We start from the raw sequence: 24,486 nt of genomic DNA, 5'->3' as shown, positions 1-24,486 counted from the left end.
GTGAGACCACACCTTGAGTATTGTGTGCAGTTTTGGTCGCCTTATCTGAGGAAGGATGTTCTTGCCATGGAAGGAGTGCAGCGAAGATTCACCAGGCTGATACCTGGGATGGCAGGAATGACGTATGAGGAGAGATTGGGTCGATTGGGCTTGTACTCGCTGGAGTTTAGAAGAATGAGAGGGGATCTCATCGAAACTTATAAAATTCTAACAGGACTAGACAGACTAGATGCTGGAAGGATGTTCCCGATGGCCGGGGAGTCCAGAACCAGGGGTCACAGTCTAAGGATAAGGGGTAAGCCATTTAGGACAGAGATGAGGAGGAATTTCTTCACCCAGAGAGTGGTGAACCTGTGGAATTCTCTACCACAGAAGGCAGTCGAGGCCAATTCATTAAATATATTCAAGAAGGAGTTGGATATATTTCTTAAGGCTAAAGGGATCAAGTCATATGGAGAGAAGGCAGGAACAGGGTACTGAATTTGGATGATCAGCCATGATCTCATCGAATGGCGGAGCAGGCTCGAGGGGCCGAATGGCCTACTCCTGCTCCTACCTTCTATGTTTCTATGTTTCATCGATTTTGGGATCCAGATACTAATATTTTTAACATCTCCAACTTTACTAATCCTCAAGATTTTCTACGAAGCTTGCAGCACAGGAGTGACACATTTAAGCAAGAAAGCACCCTCGTTCCCAGCATCTCCCAGCCCCCATTTCTCCCCCCAGTACAGCTCCCACCTTTAAGTGCTGAAGATTGAGCGCACTTAATGCACGCTTGTTGTTGTCGTCCACTGCCAAATCTGGTTGGACCATGTCCGGAATTCCAGCACTTCCCTCTCCGCCATTAAATCCCTCAATTATGCCAGGATCATCTTGGAGGGTTGGAACAACCTACGACTCCTTTTATCAGCAATCTTCCTCCTCAAACCCCCTTCTCCTGCTTCTTCCACTTTCACCTTTGACACCGAGTTTCAGGAGCTCCTAGATTTCTTTATGGCAAAGGCTGAGACTGAGCCACGGCTTCAGTATCATCTCCTCTTCCCAGCACCCCTGCTGCTGACCAGCTGCCAACCCTCAATTATATTAACCTGACCATCCGTCACCTTCAGCTTCTCTTCTATCTCCCCCTCCCGTCCTTTCCAAGCTCGTATCTTCTATGGGGCCCACCTCCTGCCTCCTTGATCCCCTCCCCTCCCCACCCAAATCATAACCACTCCACTACCTTTTCTGGTCCCAGTGCACCCCAACACTGTTAATAGCCCCCACTATTCAGGCATTGGTGCTTTGCCTTTCAAAACTGCCATCATCACTCCATCCTGAAAAAGCCCATCCTTGACCAATTTGTCTCCTTCAACTACTGCCCAATCTTTAACCTCCCTTCTTGTTTAAAAACCTTGAGTGAGTCATCCTCTCTCTCGCAACTCCCTGTTTGAATCCTTCAGTCCAGTTATTGTCCTGCCCACAGTACCGAGTAGATATAGGGCCCTGTGAGTCAACTCTCATAAAAGTAGGACTTTCAAACCGCTTAAGGGAGCGTCTGATGCCATTGAACACGAGAAGCAGTTTACAGCAGATCCAAATTTGTAATGTCCTCTTTGTAGGCGCCTATTCTTTCCCCTCCATTAATTCCATATCATCTAAAGCTCTGCCACTCACATCCTGTTCCACACTAAGCCCTGCTATGAATCCTGCCACAGTCTCACCCCATTGTGGAAATCTCTACACAGCACTGAAGGCAGGGTCAAAGCTGAAACCAGCCCCTCAAATACACAATGTAGAATTCTAAACACCTTTCTTTGCTTCTGTAGTTCAGGACCTCAAACCCAGCACCAAGCTCATGGTCGACATGACCCTCCTGTATGCTTCAGAGACATGGACCATGTACAGCAGGCACCTCAAAGCACTGGAGAGGTACCACCAACGCTGCCTCTGCAAGGTCCTGCAAATCCATTGGCAGGATAGGTGCACCAACATCAGTGTTCTTGCTCAGCGTAACATCCCCAGCATCAAAGCTTTGACCACGCTCGATCAGCTCCGATGGACGGGCCACATTGTCCGCATGCCCGATACGAGACTCCTGAAACAAGCACTCTACTCGGAGCTCCGGCACGGCAAGAGAGCCCCAGGTAGGCAGAGGAAACGCTTCAAGGACTCCCTCAAAGCCTCCTTGAAAAAGTGCAACATCCCCACTGATTCCTGGGAATCCCTGACCCAAGACCACACAAATTGGAGGAGAAGCATCCGGGAAGGCGCCGAACACCTCGAGTCTCTTCGCTGGGAGCAAGCGGAAGCCAAGCGCAAACAGCGGAAGGAGCGCATGTCAACCCAAGCACCCCACTCACCCGCCCCTTCAACCACCGTCTGCCCCACCTGTGACAGAGACTGTAGGTCCCGCATTGGACTCATCAGTCACCCGAGAACTCATTTTTAATGTGGAAGCAAGTCATCCTCGGTCCCAAGGAACTGCCTAAGAAGAAAAGTTCCAGGCACACCCTCCTCCTATCTATTGTCACTATGATGGTGGGAACTGAGAACGAGATTTGGAACAAAAGGAATCTGGGACCAAGCAAATATGGGTTTTTAATTTAATGAACCACTATTCCCTACTGAACCAGTTTACAATCGTGAAGTTAAACTAGTTCATCATGGTTTTCTTAACTGTTTAATTCAATGAATGAAGGAAGGTCGGTGAAGAAATAACCTGGCGTTCTAACTATTTCTCTAGTAATAAGCCAGCACCTCACCTGTGTTTCTGCAATTTTTTTTCTGAAAAGTTCCACAGTACCTGGATGATTTAAACAGTATTTATACATAGAAGATAGGAGCAGGAGTAGGCCATTCGGCCCTTCGTGCCTGCTCCGCCATTTAATGAGATCATGGCTGATCCTTTAATTCAGTATCCCGTCCCCGCCTTCTCTCCGTAACCCTTAACCCCTTTTGCCCGTAGAAATATATCTAATTCCCTCTTAAATATATTTAATGAGCTGGCGTACACTGCCCTCTGTGGCAATGAGTTCCACAGGTTCACCACTCTCTGAGTGAAGAAATTCCCCCTCATCTCTGTCCTAAATGGTTTAGCCCTTATCCTTAAATTATGTCCTCTAGTTCTGTTCTCACCCGCCAAGGGAAACATTCCTTCTGCATCCAGTCTGTCTAGACCTGTCAGAATTTTATACACTTCTATGAGGTCCCCTCTCAATCTTCTAAACTCCAGTGTGTACATCCCTAAACTACATAGTCTCTCCTCATAGGTCATTCCCGCCATTCCTGGTATCAGCCTGGTGAATCGCCGCTGCACCCCCTCCATGGCAAGAACATCCTTCCTCAGATGAGGCGACCAAAACTGTACACAGTACTCGAGGTGTGGTCTCACCAGTGCCCTGTACAGCTGCAGCAAGGTATCCCTGTTCCTGTATTCTAACCCTTTTGCTATGAAGGCCAGCATACCGTTTGCCTTCTTGACCGCCTGTTGCACCTGCATGCTCGCCTTCAGTGACTGGTGTACAAGAACACCCAGGTCTCTCTGTACTTCCCCCTCTCCCAATCTATTGCCATTTAAATAATAATTTGCCCTCCCGTTCCTGCACCCAAGGTGGATAACTTCGCACTTGTCCACATTATAGTGCATCTGCCATTTATCCGCCCAATCGCCCAGTCTGTCCAAATCGCTCTGGAGCTTCCTGGTCTCTTCCTCTGAGCCCACCCCCCCTCCTAGTTTAGTGTCGTCTGCAAATTTGGAAATGCTGCATCCGACTCCCTGATCCAGGTCATTAATGTAAATTGTGAACAGCTGGGGGCCCAGGACAGATCCCTGTGGTACCCCACTTGTTACTGCCTGCCATTCAGAAAATGAGCCGTTTATTCCAACTCTCTGTTTTCTATCTGACAGCCAGTTCCCTATCCACGCCAAAACTTTCCCCTTTATCCCATGAGCCTCAATTTTCCATGCTAATCTTTTATGTGGGACCTTATCGAAGGCCTTTTGGAAGTCCAGGTACACCACATCTACTGGCTCTCCCCCATCTATTCTACCAGTTACTCCCTCAAAAAATTCCAATAGATTAGTCAAGCACGATTTACCCTTTGTAAATCCATGTTGACTCTGTCCTATCCTGTCCCCATTTGCTAAGTGCTCCGCTATTTCATCCTTAATGATGGACTCCAGCATTTTGCCCACAACTGATGTAAGGCTTACAGGTCTGTAATTACCTGCTTTTTCCCTACCCCCCTTTTTGAATAGTGGGGTAACGTTAGCTACCCTCCAATCCATCGGCACTGTTCCCGAGTCTAATGAATTCTGAAAAATCATCCTTAGTGCATCCGCTATCTCTAGGGCCACCTCCTTCAGTACCCTAGGATGCATGTTATCAGGCCCTGGGGATTTGTCCACCTTCAATCCCTTTAGCTTCCTTAACACCATATCCTTAGAGATATTGATTTGCGTCAGTTCCTCCTTTGCCAATGTCCCTATTTTTCCCGATATCCCAGGGAGGTTTTTTGTTAGAAAACGTCTCATGGCAGTTCGAGTTTTATTCGTGCTTGTCAATAAACTTACTCATTCTTTCAAGCAGAACATGGACAAAGCTTTCAGTATCCTCTTGCAAGGACTGCTGGGCCTTCAGGGGCACTGGGAGATAGCCGCAGTGCTCTCTGTTACATATGTGCATCTGGATGTCTAAAACAAAACGGAAAATAAAAATTATTCAGCATTTGTTCTGTTAGAAGCATGACCTTTTTTAAAAAAACTGTTCCCAGGATGTGGGTGACAAAGGCGAGGCTGCATTTATTGCCCGTCCCGAGTTGCCCTGAGAAGGTGGTGATAGGCCTCTCTTTGAACCATTGCAGCCCTCGTGGCGATGGTGCTCCCACAATGGTGTTAGATAGCGAATCCCTGGATATTGACCTAGCGACAATGAAGGTATGGCAACATAAGTTCATGTGCATTGATGCCTTCCTAACTAAGACAACATGGAAGTAAATCCACTGATGCTGCACTCTGTGCTCAACGGAAGTGGTGCTTCATGAGGCAGTGGTCAAAGAATTTTCACTACAGAACTGTAGGCCTATCCTAGACCCATGCACCTTTAGTTGAATTTAACTGATAGACTGAGGCACAATCCAATCAAGGCGTCCCTCCAATAGAAACTATAACAGTGACCTGATTTTATAAAAATAGGAATGCCCATCCTTACAACACATAGGGGGAAATTGCGGTATTGCAGGCCTTCCTCCCCTTCTTAAAGGGGAGGGGGCTTGCGCAGTGCGACCCAGGGCACCGCTGGGCCACCGGGGATTGGAGTGGCAGCAAAAGAGCCCGGCACTCAAGAGAAGTGCCGGGCTCATGGAGCACAGCCGGCACTCCGTGGAGGGGTGGTGTTCAGGAGGCCAGGAATGGCAACAGAGGCAGGTGCTGGCAGGCAGCCAGCAACAAAAATGGCTGCCTGGCACCTCACCTTTAATTAGCGCCGCCCTGGCTGCAGGTAGGCCCCCCTGACCCCGTCGGACATAGCGTCCAGCCGTAAGTCAGGGGGCGCTACCGAAGATTGCGGCCAGGGCGCTGTGCACGGCGATGACATCATCACCGGTGGCGCAGCACCGCGGGGCGCTAACGGTTACCGCCGCCACTAACCTCCCACTGAATTTCACGGGAGGTGTTGGCGGCGCCGCGCCCGGGTGCTAGTTGCTTTGCGCCCCATTAGAACCCTCTTAGGGCTCTAACGGGAGGTGCAAAGCAACCAAATTTCTCCCCCATAGTACCCCTCTGGCACAATAAACATATAGATAGAATAAAGAAAGACTTTCATTTATATCACGCCTTTCATGACCTCAGGATGTCCCAAAGCGCTTTACAAATAACACATTGATTTTTGAAGTGTAGTAACTGTTGTAATGTAGAAAATGCAGCAGCCGGTGGGATCTCCCCTACTCTTCTTCGAAATAGTGCTATTGGGATCTTTAACGCCCACCTGAAAGGGCAGATGGGGCCTTGGTTTCACGTCTCATCTGAAAGAGGGCACCTCCGACAGTGCAGCCCTCCCTCAGTACTGCACTGAAGTGGCAGCTTAGATTTTGTGCTCCAGTCTTTGGAGTGGGAATTGAACCCACAACCTTCTGACTCAGAGGCGAGAGTGCTACCAACTGAGCTAAGGTTGACACCTGTTGCCAATTACTTTTGCCACATAATTACAGACAAGTACATTCATATATCAGCCTGATATTAGTTTGCTCCGCACTAAGGCAGAGTTTCAGCTGAACTGTTTTCTGAAAAATGGCTGATTGGCAAACGCTTTTAAAAATGGGTTCTCAATAGTACTGGTGTAATTAAAAAGTAATTAATTGGCTGTAAAGAACTTTGGGATGTCCTAAGGACATAAAAAGTGTTATATAAATGCAAGTTCTTTCTTATCTTTCGATCAGTTAGAGTGGGAAGAATGCCAGCCTCCATTGACATGACTACCCCTCCAAAGGCCATTAATGAGCCAGAATGGCTGATCAAACAATGCCCTGATGTACAGTATATCTGCCTGGCCAAGTATTGGATTACTGAGCCTGTTACAAATGGTTGACATGGTTCCAAACCTCCATTACCCGGCGTGTCACCTTGGAGCCACATCAACCCCATTTATGTCGCCCTTCCCCCCAAGGAGGATAGTCAATGGTTGGTTATTAGACAACTGGCAAGTTTATGTTTGAGGCAGACAGCAGGTTTTGGAAGGTCATCACAAGTATCATAGGGGGCTGTGCATCATCATCATCCTGACCGCAGCATGGACACATATCATATCCCATCAAATGGTGGCTTCTCCAGTTGGAGGTGCAGCAGTCCTTCAGCTGCTGCTTGTCTCTCTGTAACTCAGCCATGGTAGGCTTCAAATCCCTGCAGATGTGAATGCGAGTTCTCATACTCTGCTTCCTGGGAACACCTCCCAGTTGTGGCCGTGCCAAGCAGCTGCTGTCCCAAAGCCTCAAAGTTTCCTTACCATCTATATGACAGATATCTGCCTTCAGTGTGCTGGGAGGAGGTACATATGACAGCTTGCTATGTGCCACCTTCCCTGCTCTCCAGACATCCAAGTCCAGTGCTATGGATCTGGTTTGCTCATCACCAGCCACTTAATCCAGATTCTCACAGGGGTGTGAGCAACATTTTTTGTTACCCCGAATAGAGGTATTTAACAGGAAGCCACGAACATGTATAAATATACAGTATATATTTTAAACAGTTTGATATAATGGGAAAAGATTAAGTAAAGAGATTGTTATTTACAGCTATGAATTTAATTACTTAATCCTGCCCGGAAGTGAATCGGAGTGTGCTTCTATTTGTAATTAAACAGTTTGTGAATGCTGTTCATACATACTACATTACTTAAAATTAGTTCCAGACATACTCAGAAACTATCGACCAGTAAGTTTAACACAAGTTGTAGCCAAATGTAGCCAAGTATAGCATGCTGAGCGGATAAAAGATTTAAGGGTTATAGTGAATAACTCCAGAAAAATATTTTCATAGTGATTAGCTGGAGTAAGATAGAAAAATAAGGTCCTCAGATGCATTGGCAAAAGTATAAATCAAATGAGGTTGTATTGTTACTGTAGATGTGTTGATCAGGCCTAATCTGTAGTCCTGGTCACTTAATATTGGAGGATATTTAGTTAGGCGGGAGCAGCAAAGATGATTCCAGGTATTGTGACATGTTGTAAGGCAAAGTTAAGGAAATTAGGTTTGTTTTCAAGAGTAGACTTGGAGGTGGACTAATTGTAGAAAACTCGGACCAACTTGGGTGTGCACTTAAGAACTCCAATTTTTGCTGTGCTCGAGTACAGGTACAATATAAGCATTGAGGTTTACAGTGCAAAAGGAGGCTGTGCTGGCTCTTTGCTCGAGCAATCCAGTACTAATTCTACTGCCCTGCTTTGTCCCCAGAGCTCTGTATATTCCTCTGCTTCAATTGTTTAAACCCATTTGTCCTTTAAAAGATGCAATGGTCTCTGCCTCAACCATTCCCTGTGGCAAAGCATTCCATGTTCCAACAGATTTTTCCTAAGTTCAGCCTCACTCTCAGTGACAATATTAAATTGATGACCCTCTCGTCACGACTCCGCAACCCGAGGTACTAGTCTTTCACTACTGACCCGACCAAATCCCTTCATATATTTTTTTAAAACCTCCAGTATATAGAGTGAGACACACTGCTTTACACCCACAGCTACTTTTTCCTCTATAAATAGCAAACAAGAAAAATACACCTATTGTCTGGATGATCTAACAGGCAGAAAAGCTATATAGCCTCTGACTTGTACACATAAATAAACAGAAAGTGTTGGAAATACGCAACAGCTCAGTTAGCCTCTGTAGAGAGAAAAGATGAGTTTGTGGCGGTACCACTGGTTGTCCCTTACATTGAGATACATAATTCCCGTTAACTTACCTTACTGTATGTTTAACTTACCTTTTGGGGCCGTTGCCCTTTTAACTTACCTGTTGGGGCCATTGCCCCTTTAAGACGCGCCCTAGCGTGCTGACGTCACGTCACGTACGACGTGACGTGCGTGCGGCGGCTGCCGGCCCAACTCGGCCTTCCAGGATGGCCGCTGGCACAGCCCGGCCTAGCGTCTTCGGCCGCAACGACCGGCCGACGGGAGCGACGCAATCTCCCGCTCCCACGGCATGCACCGGCACAGCCCGGCCTCGCGACCTCGGCCTCAATGGCCAGCCTCTGTGCCGGGGAGATGCACTGACGTCACGACGCGATCACGTGACACCCAAAGCGCGGGAACACACAGCAGAGCGTGATGACGTCATCACGCTCCCCGCAGGACTGCAAACTCAGTCCTCGTGGAGTCCCCGCTGGGACAAGACCTACACCACGGTGCTCCTACAGTCAGCCATCTTACCTGCTATCTTACCTGATGTAATTAGTCTGTTCCTGTAAATAAACAACTTGTTACTAGTTCGTCGAAGTCAAACTCTCTTATTTAGTGGCGATCTACACGAACCGCTACAAGTTAATGTTTCATTTCAAGTGAGTACCCTTCATCGGAACTGAAAACTAAAAGGTAGGCAAGTATTTTAGTAAAATTGGGGAAAAACAAGGGGGAAAAGGAGGGGGAGAAATAATAGGTGTGCAATCAGTGAGGGAGTCACAGTACCTGAATACTGGTGCCAGATATGTATTCCTCCTCAAGCATCCCTGCTCCAAAGCTACAGCAACACAATGTTCCCATTTTATACAACTTGACTCTCAGGCCGTTATGTTAAAGGGACTGTGTTTTTGCACTGGGATGTGTTATGAGCAGCTTTCATTTTCCTGGGAATTGGGCAACGCCGGGTCTGCACCTGTAACGGGTGCATTCCCAGCCCTCTCATCTCAACTTCCTCTCAGTACGACCAGGCAGCCACCCAATTCCAGTGACGTCCCATGAAGAAAGTTTTCAGTGTTTAATTTCAAACAGAAGTTTAAAAAAAACTGCATTAAAAAGGGTTGGCACTGCAGTCAAGTCTAAGCAACTGCGCAGAACAAATTTAATGCAGGGCTAACATGCGGAATTCCTAATGATGTTTCCAAATCAAATTGTTTCTGTCTGTTCTGGAATTGTTTTATTATTCCTCCACCCACCCCCCCAAAAAAAAGTCCCCAATAATGGAACAATGGCAGTTTAATATCTGGGTGTGAGGAATTCATATTTAATAATGACAGTGTGGAATGGCATTCAAATGTGAAAATACTGGAATGGGGAAAAGTGCATCTCAAACTAAAAGCTGGAGTATACTTTTAATATGAAGCTCTCCGCCACTGGGGGTTTCCTTGCCTGGTGTCTGGGTCTGTTGTAGACTAATTGCTAGAGATTGATTGCTATGACTAATCAACAACTCCATTATTGTTGTATCATGCGACTACCAGGTTAGAATCATAGAACTTTATGGCACAGAAGGAGGCCATTCGGCTCATCGTGTCTGTGCCGGTAAAAGGATGGTAGAAGGTGAACTAGATGGATATTGGTCTTTTCTCGTCTAGCAATTCTTATGTTCCTGAATGCCTCTACTCTGTCTCATAAGTAAGTGCAGCAGCATCATCTAGTGGTTGCACAGTCTTTACCTTTAATATAAAAAGTACATTCTGGAGCGACCAGCATCAAACAGGAAGAAAAATAGAGATTGAAATGTATGCAGACCTATATATTGTACTGGAGTAAACGCCTCTGAACTTTCACTTTTCACTTAATGCCAGAGGCAGAAAAACACAACTAAGTTCCTCAATGTAAAACCCGATACATATTCCGCATTAGCTCATTTATCGCTCAGCTGCAGGAGACGGAGTTTAAATGCAAGTTTGTAAAACTATTACTGTCAGTGTGTTTGTTTGAAGATCATTATATATGACAAAAACTTTGGCAGAGTTGATGCCGTTGGGATCTATATTACCGCCTAACTAGGACTCCACTCTGTTTACTGGCTCAATTTACTGGGTACATAATTATTTATTATAGAGTAGAACTTAGAATAATTGTGTTCATGCAGGAGTCAATGTTTAAACACAGGGCAGCAGTGAGCCAACAACATCAGAGGGCAGTCTATCCCTTCGCTCTATTCATTGCCTTCATTTTGTCAGGTTTTAATCCTTGCCGTTACCATTCTTCAGTGGCGTAGAGAGGATTTTTTCCAGGGTGGGGTGGTTTCAAATAGGAATTTCGCAATGTGGTTGAAATAGAAACTTTATTACTTCTTTAATGTAATGATTATTTTGGGACAAAAGCTCTAAAGCACAAAGCCTCCGCGCGCGCTGGTAATGTGTTGCCAGTCTATCAATAACTTCATCACGGTGAGCTCAAGCCCAACTAATCGGCTCTCACTGGTCGAATTGCAGAGCTGACCAGCTCTGGAGGAACATGCACGGTTTCTGTGTTCCATCAAGTCATATAAGGCACGTTCTTTTGAAAGAACGAGTGATCCGATAAAAACACATCATAGAAATTTCAGGGTGTGTTTGAGCACCTTCCTCCTCTCTATTGCCAGATAAATGTCCTGAACAGGAGGGCGGAGAACTGGTTAGCGAATTGCGAATGGCCACTGTCAGTGATACAATCTGTGTTCTTCTCACCTTTCCAAACGGAGCACCCTGCTGCCAGGGAGTCTCCCTCTAGTGGCCCGACAGAGAATTAACAAAAGGGGACCGATTGAAGATCACTGACATTGATCATCGGTCAAGGATTCAACCTTGGATCTGCCAGATGGAAGTCCATTCTCTACTGCTAGAGTTGGATTGCCAGATTGCTCTTCCAGGGCGTATTCTTTGAGGGACTGATGGAGACTTGTCCTGACAGCTAATGATGTTTTAGTAAATCATCAGCTTCAGCTGTAGCTCAGTTAGTAGCACTCTGGCCTCTGAGTCAGAAAGTTGTGAGTTCAAGCCTGACACTCCAGTGCAGCGCTGAGGGAGTGTTGCACTGTCGGAGATGCCGTCTTTCAGATGAGACATTAAACCAAGGCCCCATCTGCTCTCTCAGGTGGATGTAAAAGATCCTATGGCACTATTTCAAAGAAGAGCAGCGGAGTTATCCCCGGTGTCCTGGCCAATATTTATCCCGTAATCAACATAACAATAACAGATTATCTGGTCATTCTCACATTGCTGTTTGTGGGAGCTTGCTGTGCACAAATTGGCTGTTGCGTTTTCTACATTACAGCAGTGACTACACTCCAAAAGTACTTCATTGGCTGTAAAGCGCTGAGACGTCCAGTGGTCGTGAAAGGCGCTATATAAATGCAAGTTTTTCTTTTCTTTTAAATCATTCTAGAGCAGGAAATTCTGGGAAAAGCTAATTGATATTCATAGTGCACTGCATGGCCCAATAAGGAACTTTAAGATGCAGTTAGGATTGGGGGAATGGAATGGAATCTATAGTGATGTAATGTGGAAATAATATACGCATTCAAACAATAGCAAAGATATTGACGTATTATTACATCACTGTCCTTATTTGCTGGTCTCTAAATAAGCACTTAAAATTTACTCATACACAATTGTAAAACATTGGGAGAGGAATCTTGACTTTACTGTGAGGCATAGATAATTCTTGTTAATGAAATACAAGTTGGTTTTCCACTCCTGTATTATTCCCGAGCAGAGATAACAAGCTTTGTGCCAGATTTGTGGCGCAGTGCAATCATGAGAAATCAGAAACAAGATGAAAGTATTTGCAGGTTTATTTTGTGTTTTTAGCAAATTGAATTTGCCATAATTCATATTTCTTAGTAAAATAATTCAGAGAGAAAGAACTTGTATTTATATAGCGCTTTTCACCACCTCAGGATGTCCCACAGTGAATTAAGTATATTTTGAAGTGCTGCCACAGTTGTAATGTAGGGAAACGTGGCAGCCAATTTGTGCACAGCAAGCTCCTACAAATGGCAATGTGATAAATGACCAGATAATCTGTTTTAGTGATGTTTTAGTGATCCAGGTGGGAAGCCAAGCTGATTTCCCCCCTCCCTAACCCCGAGGGTTGCTGTGCCCAATAGCTGCCCACTAGGCAATGGGCGATACTGAGTCAGGGTGTGCTGGTTCATCTTAAGAAGTGAAAAAAGAAAAGAAAGGGGGGAGGGAAATCAACACACCTCGCTCATACATACCTCATAATGGCTGCCTCGGAGCATTGCAATACAGCGCGAGGAGCAGACTGGATGTCTGTCCCATTTTGATTGGTGCCTTACATGTAATGTTCTGGGCATGGACATAGAGCAATTTAATGACACATTAGGGGCAAAAATATCAATTCAGAATTAAGTAAGTATGGCTGCGCTCTTGTGTGCAGCACCGGAAAAAAATGTTGCTGAGGTGGAATAGCTCAGTCAAGGTGTTGTATGTGTTGTGTCCGTCAGTAGTAAGACACAGACTGCAGGAGAACGGTACAAATGGTGTTTACTCAACGTGGCTCACTCTGGAACTGAACTGTACAGATTACTACTCAGTGCTATATACAGGTGTGGTCACTGCCGGTACTGCAGTATACATGAGCTGTAAAAAGTAGTTCCCCCCTTAAAGGTATATACATTACAATTCCTCCCCTTTTAGATTAACAGTACCATAACATTCATTTAACAATTAAATATCAAACTAATTACAATTAACACTTTTAACATACAACGTTAGCTGAAAATAGTCCATTTATATATTCAGTCTTTGGGGAGGCTTCCTGATCCTTTCTGGATAGCGCCTTTCCCGAATGTCTTGCTCTTGATGCGGAGGCGATTCTGGCCCCCTGTCGTCGGTTGGGTCATCAGCTTCCGATGCTACTGTTTCTGGGGTAGATGCGACCTGTATGTCGGGTTCCTCACCAGGTACGTATGGGCGAGGCATGGGGTTGACTTGTTCCTGTGACTCTAGGATCTGGTCAGCATGGCATCTCACGATGTTCTCCCCAACGTCCACTGTGTACATTAGTGGGCCCTGCCATGTGCATATCGTTCCTGGCTGCCATTTTTCTGTTCGGTAGTCGCGGGCCGAGACTGGTTGCCCTACATTGAAGCTCCTTGTTGGCTTCTCATGGATGTGCTGGAATTGCTTACTCTCAAAATCTCTTCATACGTTTGGTCTGAGCAAATCCAGGCGAGATCTTAACCTTCGGTTAAAGAACATCATGGCCGGGGCCTGGTTGGTGACTGCATGTGTCACATTCCGGTAGGCGAACAGGAAATTGTCCACCATATGCTGCAGCGGAATGTTGTCATTGTACATAGCCTTTATTGCCTTCTTAAAGGTTTGTACAAACCTCTCAGCCAATCCATTTGTGGCTGGATGATACGGGGCGGATGTGTAATGCCTTACCCCATTCTTCTTCATAAACCTCTGGAACTCTTCGGACACAAACTGTGGTCCATTGTCGGAGCAAATCTGTTCTGGCAAGCCATTCCTGGCAAAAATGGTCCGTAGTTTTCTCCGTGGTGGTGGGGGACATTTTGATGACCTCAGGCCATTTCGAGTGCGCATCCACGGCTATTAAAAACATTGAATCCATGAATGGACCAGCAAAATCAATATGCACCCATTGCCATGGAGATGAGGGCCACTCCCATGGGTGTAGAGGGGCATGTGGTGGTGCATTTTGGACTTTCTGGCATCCTGAGCAGCTCTTGGTCAGGTCCTCGATTTGTTTAGCGATTCCCGGCCACCACACATAAGCCCTGGCAAGACTTTTCATTTTTACCCCTCCCAGATGACCCTCATGAAGCTCATTGAGCACTCTATCCCTTAATTTTGGTGGAATTACCACTCGGGATCCACACATCAAGGTCCCCCGGCACGCTGACAGCTGTTCTCTTCTTGTCAAGAATGCTGGCAACAGTGAGTCGCCATGTGCTGGCCATCCCTTCACCGTCAAATCATATACCCGAGACAGTGTCGGGTCATTTCGGGTCTCCTTTTCTATATGAGCGGTAGTTACCGGTAGGTATTCAACTATAGTCGAATGAAATATTTCGACAGGATCCACTGCTGGTGCTTCCTCTGCAGTAGGCGGTGGCAGGCGTGATAGCCCATCAGCATTTCCATGCTATTTCGTGCCCTTATATTCAATCACATAGTGGTGCGCCCCTAGAAAGAGTGACCATCTTTGTAGTCGTTGCGCAGTCACCACCGGAACGCCCTTCTTCGGATTAAAAATGGAGACAAGAGGCTGGTGGTCAGTCAGCAAGGTGAATTTCTGCCCGTGCAGATAGTGATTGACCTTTTTCACTCCCCACACTAGGCTGAGGGCCTCCCTGTCAATCTGGGCGTAGTTACGCTCGGCTGAGGTTAGTGATCGTGACGCAAAGGCTATTGGCCTCTCTGAGCCATCCGAGAATTTGTGCGACAGCACCGCTCCAATGCCGTAGGGTGATGCATCACACGCCAACCGAATTGGTAGTGCTGGGTTGAAATGGGCCAATACCTCTTTCGATGTGATTAGTGTTTTGCTCTTCTGGAAAGCTCGTTTACATTCGTCACTCCACTTCCATGGCACTCCAGTTTGCAGTAGGGTGTTCAGTGGGTGTAGTATTGTAGACAAATTTGGCAAGAACTTATGGTAGTAGTTTACCAGCCCAAGGAACGACCTCAGTTGTGACACATTTTCCGGTGCTGGAGCCTTGACTACTGCCTCAATCTTTTCTGGGGACTTATGTAACCCCTCTTTATCGATAACGTGGGCACAATACGAGATCTGTTTTTTAAAAAACTCGCATTTGGGGCGGTTAGCTCGGAGCCCATATTCCTTCAATCTAGTGAGCACCTGCTCCAGGTTGGCGAGGTGATCACTCATTTTCGCCCGTGACCAGGATGTCGTCCAAATAACACTGGGTCCCTGGGATCCCTTGCAGGACTTGTTCCATTGCCCTTTGCCAAATAGCCGGAGCTGATGCTACCCCGAACACCAGCCGGTTGTATTGGTAGAGACCTTTATGGGTGTTGATTGTGAGGTATTTTTTTGATGCTTCTTCTACCTCCATTTGCAGATACGCCTGGGCCAGATCAATCTTAGTGAAGCGTTTCCCTCCAGATAGCGAGGCAAAAATATCTTCAATCCGCGGAAGTGGATATTGCACGGTGTGAAGGACTGGGTTCACTGTTACCTTAAAGTCCCCACAGATGCGAACCTTCCTTGGTTCCCCAGGCGTGCTGCTCAACGACTTTTTCATCACAGGGACGATGGGTGTAGCCCACTCGCTCCAGTCGACCTTGGACAGTACTCCTGAACGTTCCAAACTCTCCAGCTCTGCTTCGAAAGCTGGGCGGATCGCATAAGGTACCGGTCTGGCCTTAAAAATTTTTGGGCTTGCGTTTTCTTCTATTTTAATTGTTGCTGTCATGCCTTTTAGTGTTCCGAGTCCTTGCTGGAACACTTCTTGCGCGTCGGTTAGGATCTTTGACAGTCGCCCAGGTGTGACGTCGTCATCCTTTTTGGCAGCCACAGTCAGTGCTTGTATGGAATGCCAATCCAGCTGTATTTTCCAGATCCATTCACGGCCCAGTAATGGTGGTCCTCCATCTTGCAATACATACAGGTCTAGCTTTGGTGTTTCCTTACCGTTATATATAACGGTCACCCTTATTTTTCCTTCGGGGTAGACTTTTTGCCCCGTGTACGTCTTCAAAATAATTTTTGTGTCTCTCAAGGGTATGTGTGAGAATAGCCGCTCGTAGTCCCGTCGGTTTATGACTGTTAGGGCTGATCCTGTGTCCAATTCCATTTTTACCTGGACTCCTACTATCTTGAGAGTGACCCAAATGGTTCGGTGATCCTCTGTTTTGATCACATTGTGTAGTTTCAGACAACTCAGCTCCCTGCTTTCGGAGTTGGTATCACTCTTTTGTTCGTCTGAACTATTCTCCGTCACCTTATGTACCTTCTTGTACTTTTCTTTTGGAGATTTCTTATTGCTGGTTTTCTTTCCCGACCTGCAGACTCGTGCTATGTGTCCTACTTTTCCACACTGTCTGCACACTTTGTCTTTGAACCAGCAATCATTGTGGTCGTGTGTTGTTCTGCCGCAGCGATAGCACTTCTCTGTTCTGTATGACATTTCGTTTGTGCCATATTCTTGCGGTCTCTGTTTTATCTCTGCAGCGCCCCGTGCTGCTGCTTCATATGATACCGCAATGCTTTTCAGATAAAAGCCGTTTCTGGGTTCCTTCACTTTGAAGCCCACACACAAACTTGTCCCTTAAGGTATCTGCCAGTCCCGTTCCAAACTGGCAGTGTTTCGATAGCTTGCGCAGTTCTGTTAAATATTCAGCATTGCTTTCATCCTTATGCTGGCTCCGTTTGTGAAACTTGAATCTTTCTGCTATCAGCAGCGGTGTGGGGTTTAAATGTTCTTGTAGTATCGTCACTATGTCTCCAAAACTCTCTTCCACTGGCTTCGCTGGGGTTACTAGATTTCGTAATAAGCCATACATCTTTGCACCCATTAAATTTAACAATACCGGCGCTTTCTTGTCATCTGACACCTCATTTGCCTTGCAGTATACCTCTATTCATTCGACATATGTAGTCCAATCTTCGACTTCATTGTCAAATGCGATGATACTGCCACTCTTCGGCATTTTGGGTGTGGTTTAAAATGGCTTAAAATGGCGTCTCCCGCGCTTTCCTTCCTCCCCCGCTGCTGCCAATGCCGCTCTCGGTGGTCCTCATGGCAATGGCGGCACCCTGTAGGTTTTGCGCGCTTCTCCTGCGCTGCTGCCAACACCGCTCTCGGCGGTCCTCGTGGCAATGGCAGTGCCTCGCGGGTTTCTGCGCGTCTCTCTCCTTCTCCTCGATGCTGCTCGGCCCCTGAACACCGGCTGTGCCCTGTGCGCTCTGCCGTCTCTCTCTCTCTCTCATCGATGCTGCTCGGCCCTTTGCTGTGCCGCTCGGTCGGGCTCTAGCCCGCCACTGTCCGGGAAGGGTCTGCGCACTACCTGTTGCCAGCCCATTTCGCTGGACCACCATGACTGGAAAGCCAAGCCTGTCTCTCAACAGCCTCCCCTGCAATTCTCGAGTCTCTGCTGGATGACTGGGCGGTTGCTCGTGGTCGACGTCCGTGTCTCTGGCCTTGACCTCCAATCTACTGGTCTCCAGGAATGAATCCCTGGGAGGTGATGCAGAGTTGCAGGTAGGATCGAATTTGCCTCGTCGCCAATGTTGTGTCCGTCAGTAGTAAGACACAGACTGCAGGAGAACGGTACAACAGGTGTTTACTCAACGTGGCTCACTCTGGAACTGAACTGTACAGATTACTACTCAGTGCTATATACAGGTGTGGTCACTGCCGGTACTACAGTATACATGAGCTGTAAAAAGTAGTTCCCCCCTTAAAGGTATATACAGTACAGTATGGACTGGTTCAGCCAGGGCAAGTGGCCGAGGAGGAGATACAATCAGTGGCAAGGGAGTGGAGTTTATGGTGAGGCCGAAAGCCAGGTGATTGAGGAGTTTGGAATGAGGAGAGAAAGATATAAGATTAAATGCAAGAGATTTAGGACAGAGAAGAGGAGACACTTATTCCCACAAATGTTTGTGAGGCTGTGGAATGTACTGCTGAACTCAGTGGTGTGAAGCAGAGGCTGTGTCAACACTTAAGACTGGAAAGGTGGTTGAAGGGAAATTAGATAAAAGGGATATGGGAACAGGGCAGGCATTTAAGATTAGGACTGTAGCTTGTGTGGAGGATGAACTCCAAAATGGGCTGGTTGATTCAAATGGCCTGCTTTCCATGTTGTAATTTCAATATAATTCTATGTAAAAAAATCTAATTAAAACCCAATTTTTCAACCAAGCTTTTGCCTACCACTCTTAGCCTCTCCATTGCTGCCTCTCCCTTTATATCTATTTTATTATTTTCTCTCCCTCTGTAAATCATCATGAGAAGTTTTTGACATTACAGCTAGTAAATAAATGCAGAATGTAGTGCTCCTCTGTGTGAGACTGCTCATCAATGCTACAACAATGGACAGTTACATGCTGTGGCATCCACCTCCTCTGTGAATTGAGCCTAGGGCACACTGAGCTCATCTCATTTAACATGAAACAATTTTTATGACAAAATCCTATCACTGTAAGTGCTTAGGTTTATAAAAAAAAAATCCTGCTTTCAAAATACTAAGGAAATTAAATGGTTCTGAATAGCAAGTTTCACTCGTTATTCACTATCGTCAATGGCAGTCTATTCTAGCTGGAAGTGTGAAGAAACTGCTGCCTAAATTATTTTAAACTCTTAGCTTCCTCATTTTAACATCATGTTCCTGGCTCCTCACCGTATTGATTATCACTCGCGTTACAAGAGGGCAAAAGGGGTGCAGATAACGAGGTCTGGCAAGCTGGACTGGAGCTGAAATCTCACCACAATTAAACTGGTGAAATGCAACAGAAACTGGAGATGAATCAAAAATGATATTGAGAACGTGCCAAAACAATAACAACTTGCATTTACATAGCGCCTTTAACGTAGTACAGTTGCGAACGGTTTGGTTCAGCCTCAGACAGTTGCCAGGGAGAGAGATGGATACGCTGGCTAGGGAATGGAGTTTGGGGTGGGGACCGAAGACAATGGCTCCGGTCTTCCCAATATTTAGTTGGTGGAAATTTCTGCTCATATCAGACAAGCAGTCTGACAATTTAGAGACCATGGAGGGGTCGAGAGAGGTGGTGCTGAGGTAGAGCTGGGTGTCCTCAGCATACATGTGGAACCTGACGTTGTGTTTTCGAATGATGTCGCATGTAGATGAAAAATAGGAGGGGGCCAAGGATAGAGCCTTGGGGGACACCAGAGGTAACGATGCGGGAGCGGGAAGAGAAGCCATTGCAGGAGATTCTCTAGCTACGACTGGATAGATAAGAATGGAATCAGGCGAGTGCAGTCCCACCCAACTGGATGACAGAGGAGAGGGGTTGGAGGAGGATGGTGTGGTCGACCGTGTCAAAGGCTGCAGATAGGTTGAGAAAGGATAGTTTACCATGGTCACAGTCACAAAGGATGTCATTTGTGACTTTGATAAGAACTGTTTCAGTAATGTAGTGGGGTGGAAATCTGATTGGAGGGATTCAAACATGGAGTTGCAGGAAATACGGGCACGGATTTGGGAGGTGACAGCACGTTCAAGGACTTGAGAAGAAAGGGAGGTTGGCGATGGGATAGAAGGGTCAAGGATGGTCTTTTTGAGGAGAGGGGTGATGACAGCAGATTTGAAGGGGAGGGGGACAGTACCTGAGGAGACAGAACCGTTAACAATATCAGCTAACATGGGGGCCAGAAAGTGAAGTTGGGGTGGTCAGCAGTTTGGTAGAAATAGGATCGAGGGAGCAGGATGTGGGTCTCATGGACAAGATGAGCTTGGAGAGGGCATGTGGGGAGATAAGAGAGAAACTGGAGAAAGATGAGAGTTCCAGGCTAGGGCAGTGGGGAACCATAGAGGAAGTTTGGCCCGGTGGGCTAGGGGGAGGGAAGCAGCAGAGGCAGCTGAACAGATGGTCTCAATCTTACTGACAAAGAAATCCATGCGCTCCTCACACTTGTTGTCAGAGGTGAGGGTGGAGGAGGCAGGGGAGAGGGGGTTAAGAAGATGGTTTATTGTGAAGAGAAGTCGAGGGTTATCTTTGCATTCCAGGATGATCCTGGGATAGCGAGCAGTTTTGGCAGAGGAGAGCAGGACCCGATAGTGCTTTATGTGGTCCAGCCAGATTAGGCGATGAATGGCTAAACCAGCTGTCTGCCATAAACATTCAAGCCTGCGTCCCTTGGACTTAAGGGAGCAGAGATGAGGGCCGTACCAGGAGGAATGACCAGGGTGAGATAGGGTAATGGTTTTAATGGGGACTAGTGTATCAAAGGTGGAGGTGCGGGTGTGATTGAGCAGATCGGTAGCAGCAGAAATGTCATGGTGAATGGAGGGCCAAAGGCTGGACAGTTGGGAATTTGAAAGTGCTGTTGTAAGTGACTTGGGAGAGATGAACAAAAGGTTCATTAAATGCCCTGGTGGCCTTATTATGTTTTTTTAAAAAAGCTTTTGCCTTCCTCTCTCCAGTTTTATAATGAAGTGCTGCAACTGACCCAAAATGGATTAGCATGAAAAAGTGCATTGCACAAAAGTAATAGGTAATCATCTGTTTGTAGTTAATCAGTTACTGTGCCCCTCTGCGATAAATTTTCATTGAGAGTTTAAGTATAGCCAGCGCGATTGTATTGAGTAAATTCTTAATGAACTCCGATTATTACCAAATTATAAACCTATTCTTATGGGACTGTAATGATTTTCTTTGCAACCCCATCATGATCTAATGAATAGCTGCTGTTGGCGATGGATTAATTATTTTAGTTCTTGGGTACTTACTGAGAATATCAATGCTAAGTGGGAATCAGCTCATACACTTTTAGTGTTGTTTGCTCTACAGGAGAGTTACCATTAGAAGGCCTCCATTATACTTTTAACAAGCAACATGGAAAAAAAAACTGTTGCCTTAACGCTAAGTACAAAACTTACATACACATCCAATGTATCTAAACATGAGACCACAGCTAATGTTTTGCAACCCCAAACGTAAAAACAAAGATTGACACAAAAATCCAAGTTACTGGACATCACCATTCCCAGTCCGGATCGGAAAGATCCCAGATGCCCCTGCCCAGTTACTCACCAAGTCCATCACCAATAACATAACCTGATCCTCAAGCATGTAACATCAATCAAGTCCCCTTGCGCCCGGGAGCGGCGCCGCTAGCACCTCCCGCGAAATTCAGCAGGAGGTTAGCGGCAGTAGCCAGTGGTGCCCCATGGCGCTACACCACCTGCGATGACATCATCGCTGTGCACAGTGCCCCGCTTGCGCTCTGGCCGCAACCTTGGACTGCGCCCCCTGACCTTTCGTCGGACGATATGTCCGACAGGGTCAGGGTGGCGTTTTTGCAGCCGCGGCGGCGCTACTTAAAGGGCAGGTGTCGGGCAGCCATTTTTTTTGGCCGACTGCCAGCAGCTGCCCCCTTCCTCTTTTTTCTTTGGGGTGCTGGTCATGATCACTCAGCCCGGCAGGGCCCCGGTGCGCACAGGGCTAGGCCTGCAATTATGCGGCACTATGTGCCGTCGTGTGTGGCGCTGTTGCACGTAGCACTGTGAAATGCACTGGTATCACCCCAAGAAGGAGGGGAAGCATTTCCAGTAGCGTCCCACCTCCTGCTTGGGGCACTACTACTGAATTTACAGAGCAGGGGCACTAACTTTATCAGGGCACTAAAATTAGCGCCCCAAATGGGGATCCACTGAATTTTTCCCCCATAGAGACAAAAGCAAGGAGGTTATGCTAAACCTTTATAATACACTGGTTAGGTCCCATGATGGAGTATTGTAGCCAATTCTGGGTACCAAACTTTAGGAAGGATGTCAAGGCCTTAGAGAAGGTGCAGAAGAGATTTACTAGCGTGGTACCAGGGATAAAAGACTTTTACGTGGAAAGACTAGAGAAACTGGTGTTGTTCTCCTTATAGCAGGGAAGGTTCAGGGGAGATTTGATAGAGGTGTTTAAAATCTTGAATGGTTTTGATAGAGTAAATAAGGAGAAACTGTTTCCAGTGGCAGAGGGTCGGTAACCAGAGGACACAGATTTAAGGTGATTGGCAAAAGAACCAGAGGCGACATGCGGAAACATTTTTTTTACGCAGCGAGTTGTTATGATCTGGAATGCGCTGCCAGGAAAGGTGATGGAAGCAGATTCAATAGTAATGTTCAAAAGGGAATTGGATAAATACTTGATGTGGAAAAATTTGAAGGGCTACGGGGAAAGAGCAGGGGAGTGGGACTAATTGGTAGCCCTATCAAAGAGCCGGCACAGGCACAATGGGCTGAATGGCCTCCTTCTGTGCTGCATCATTCTATGATTATAAATATAGTGTGGATAAAGTATACTATAACTCAACAGCTCTGTGTACTTATGTGTAGTTTGAGGGAGGAGGCGGGGAGAGGAGGGGCGTTGAAGCGATCTTTTAGAATAGCGTGTAGTCATTTTGTACCTCTCGGTCAGCCTTTATTCACCTAGCAACAATTATAATCAATGAGGCATTTTAAGTAAAGATATACAAATGCCCTCCCCCGGTAAAAATGTCACATGTTTTAAGACAATTTTCCACTTAAAAAGATCCTTTGAACAAGGTAGAAGGGTCAGCAGAGAGTTCTTCAACAGGAATAGTTTTCACACATTACACATGTTTACAAGATAATATAAAATAAAGCATCAACAATTAACCCTTTATAATATGTGACACAAATTGGTAAAGCATTGATGAAGGAAGGTTTGTAATACTGCAATACCAGTTATGAACGAGCACCTACCGCCAGCCTGAATGTCACATACATTTTTATTACACTTTCATCTACATTCCCCTCAGCAGCATATTGCAACTCTGGTTAGCAAAACCTCCATATCCCCTCCATCACAAAGACCACCTACGTCCGCCCCCGTAATATCGCCCGTTTCCGCCCCTGCCTCAGCTTATCTGCAGCTGAAACCCTCCTCCATGCCTTTGTTACCTCTAGACTTGACTATTCCAACGCTCTCCCGGCCAGCCTTCCACCTTCCACAAACTTGAGCTCATTCAAAACTTAGCTGCCTGTATCCTAACTCGCACCAGGTCCCGTTCACCCATCACCCCTGTACTCGCTGACCTACATCGGCTTGCAGCCCAGCAGCTCCTCGATTTCAAAATTCTCATCCTTGTGTTCAAATTCCTTGTTAGAATAAAATTTTGCTGGAAAAGACACAAACAACAAATTCGCTGACTGGGACTAATTGAATCACTGCACAATGAGACATGCCATGCCTACGCATGGCTGGAACAAAGTTCATCTCGTGTCCTGTTATCGCAGTCCTAAGAACTAACAAGGTTCACTGGTACCCTATTATCGAACTAATCACATTCCGCCAGTGACGCGGACGGAACAGATGGAACAAAGACCTTTCGCAATCACTGAAGAGGCAGAATTGGCAACACGAGTGTGTAAACTCCTGACTGGAGGAAAATAACGATATGCGCTAATAAACAAATTGATTGAATGAATGTAAATGATCTAAAACCAACTTCTTGGAATTGTATATAAGCTCGGCACGCACCACAATCGAGGAGAAGGTGCTCTCACAGACCGTGTGGTTGCAGACGCTTCTCCCAGAGCTCTGTCATTTAATAAAGTTGTCTCTCTTACTCAAAGTCTAGTTTCTGAGGAATCATTTTTCCTACAACAAATTGGCGGTGCGAGCAGGGCGCCACGGAGCTGAACAGTCGCTCGAGTCAGTGACCAGGGTGAGTAGTCAGATTTTTGACCACCCATAAATCAGAGACACTCGACAAGGCAACTGAACGGTGAAGCGGCACGAAAACGAATCTGGGACACAGACTGAGTGGGTAAGAGACACTACTTGATTTGTATTTGTGTATTTGTATTTGTGTAATAGTAACTAAGAAAAACCTCGGACCAGGAGGACACTTGTCTCAGACACCTAGCCTCAGGCCGGTTGTTAAGAGGGCAAATGCCCCACGCGAAGGCCAGGACCATGAAGTAGGTGCCGAGACTCCAAGGTGTTCTAAAGTCGTGATACTAGTCGAGTATGGTTAACATTTTTCTGCATTATATCATGTTGCTAAGTGAACTAGGAGATTATTAGTGTCGGTGTTGTAGGACCCTGATCAGGTAAACAGACACCGGGGAGGGGTAGAAACTCCGTCCAACAAGCAAGCGTTACACGTCCGGGCAGTTTTGAGAGAAAGACAAACCCGGACCTCTGAGAACGCTGGCATAGAGTGCGACAAAAAGCTCGGGTATTCTCGGAAGGAAAGAATAGGGGGGCTCTCTAAGGAACAGATCTCCAGACACGAAGGAACGATTGGTGAAGCAGCGGCGATGTCAGGTGAGGAAGTTAAGAGGGGACCTTCGGGCTCCCTCACATATTCTTATATGACAGATCGACAGTCGTTAATTAAGA

The 24,486-nt window shown here is 46.4% G+C and overlaps 1 protein-coding gene across 1 annotated transcript in view; it reads right to left on the bottom strand.

Annotated features, from left to right (window-relative positions):
- The window catches only part of LOC147121821 (procollagen galactosyltransferase 2-like), a 159,743-nt gene that overhangs the window by 62,951 nt on the left and 72,306 nt on the right, over positions 1-24,486 (bottom strand). Inside the window, exon 5 of the mRNA XM_085978005.1 lies at positions 4,559-4,678. Coding sequence (XP_085834131.1) covers positions 4,559-4,678 — 120 coding nt within the window. The remainder of the gene's footprint in view (positions 1-4,558; positions 4,679-24,486) is intronic.

This window comes from Somniosus microcephalus, chromosome 3, assembly GCF_052327205.1.
Source record: "Somniosus microcephalus isolate GS21.2 chromosome 3, FLI_Smic_1.0, whole genome shotgun sequence".
NCBI lineage: Eukaryota > Metazoa > Chordata > Chondrichthyes > Squaliformes > Somniosidae > Somniosus > Somniosus microcephalus.
This window is presented reverse-complemented; position numbering and strand designations above follow the sequence as displayed.